This window comes from Monoraphidium neglectum, assembly GCF_000611645.1.
Source record: "Monoraphidium neglectum strain SAG 48.87 unplaced genomic scaffold scaffold02609, whole genome shotgun sequence".
NCBI lineage: Eukaryota > Viridiplantae > Chlorophyta > Chlorophyceae > Sphaeropleales > Selenastraceae > Monoraphidium > Monoraphidium neglectum.
The window spans coordinates 8678-9438 of NW_014011019.1; the positions used below are offsets into that span (position 1 = coordinate 8678).

General features: G+C 72.7%; 1 protein-coding gene across 1 annotated transcript; it reads right to left on the reverse strand.

Moving 5' to 3' along the window:
• Positions 1-54: 54 nt before the first annotated feature.
• Positions 55-341, reverse strand: MNEG_11142 (hypothetical protein; the record flags this gene model as incomplete). The annotated part of the gene is made up of 1 exon (XM_014040387.1): positions 55-341. A coding segment is annotated over one exon (287 nt), but the record flags the coding sequence as incomplete, so codon positions are not given.
• Between the last annotated feature and the right edge of the window lie 420 nt (positions 342-761).

Here is a 761-nt window from a genome sequence, read left to right on the forward strand (position 1 = left end):
GGGGGCGGCCTGCATGGAGCCCTTGAGGCTAGGCTCGTGTGATGTCGTGCGGTGTCAAGCTATGTGATGTGAAGCGGCGCGGTGCAACGTGGCGGTATCCGGTGCATTGTGACGTGTCGCAACCAGGCGTCCCGAGGGCAGGCCGCCGCGCGCGGCATTGCATGCGCCTAGAAACACATTTTCGGCCGGCCCGCGCGCCGCGCGCGCCTGCATCAGGGTGACGGCTTCCATCTGGCCCGGCGCCATCTGGAAGATGAACAGCCGCGTGGGGATGCTGACGAGGACGGCGCCGCGGGAGAAGCAGTACAGCGCCCCCACCAGCAGCGGCTGGTGCGGCGCGCCTGCAAACGGGCGACGTTGGCAGGCCGGTTTTCCGTGTGTGAAACGCACGTCAGTGTTTCGGCGCTCGCCAGGGGTTTGCGAGGGGAAGGGGAGGTCGCAGCAAAATTTGAAGGCTGCAGCAGGCCCTTCAAAGCCCGACCCCCGGGGCCGCCGCGCCGCCCGCCGAAGCGGCCCGCTCAACATGCGATGAGCTGGAAGGTGACGCGAGAGGGGGCCACCCCACCTGTCGCGATGACGGCCTCAGGCGGCCCCGCGCCCGCGGCCAGCCACTCTGGGGGCGGCAGCAGCAGCTCCCCCAGCTGGTCCGCCAGAGACGGCGCCGCGCCCGCGCCCGCGCCCGCGCCGCCGCCGCCGCCGCCGATGGTGCTGGCGGTGCTGGCTCCCCCCGAGCCGCCCGGCGCCGCCCGCGGCGCCGGCGG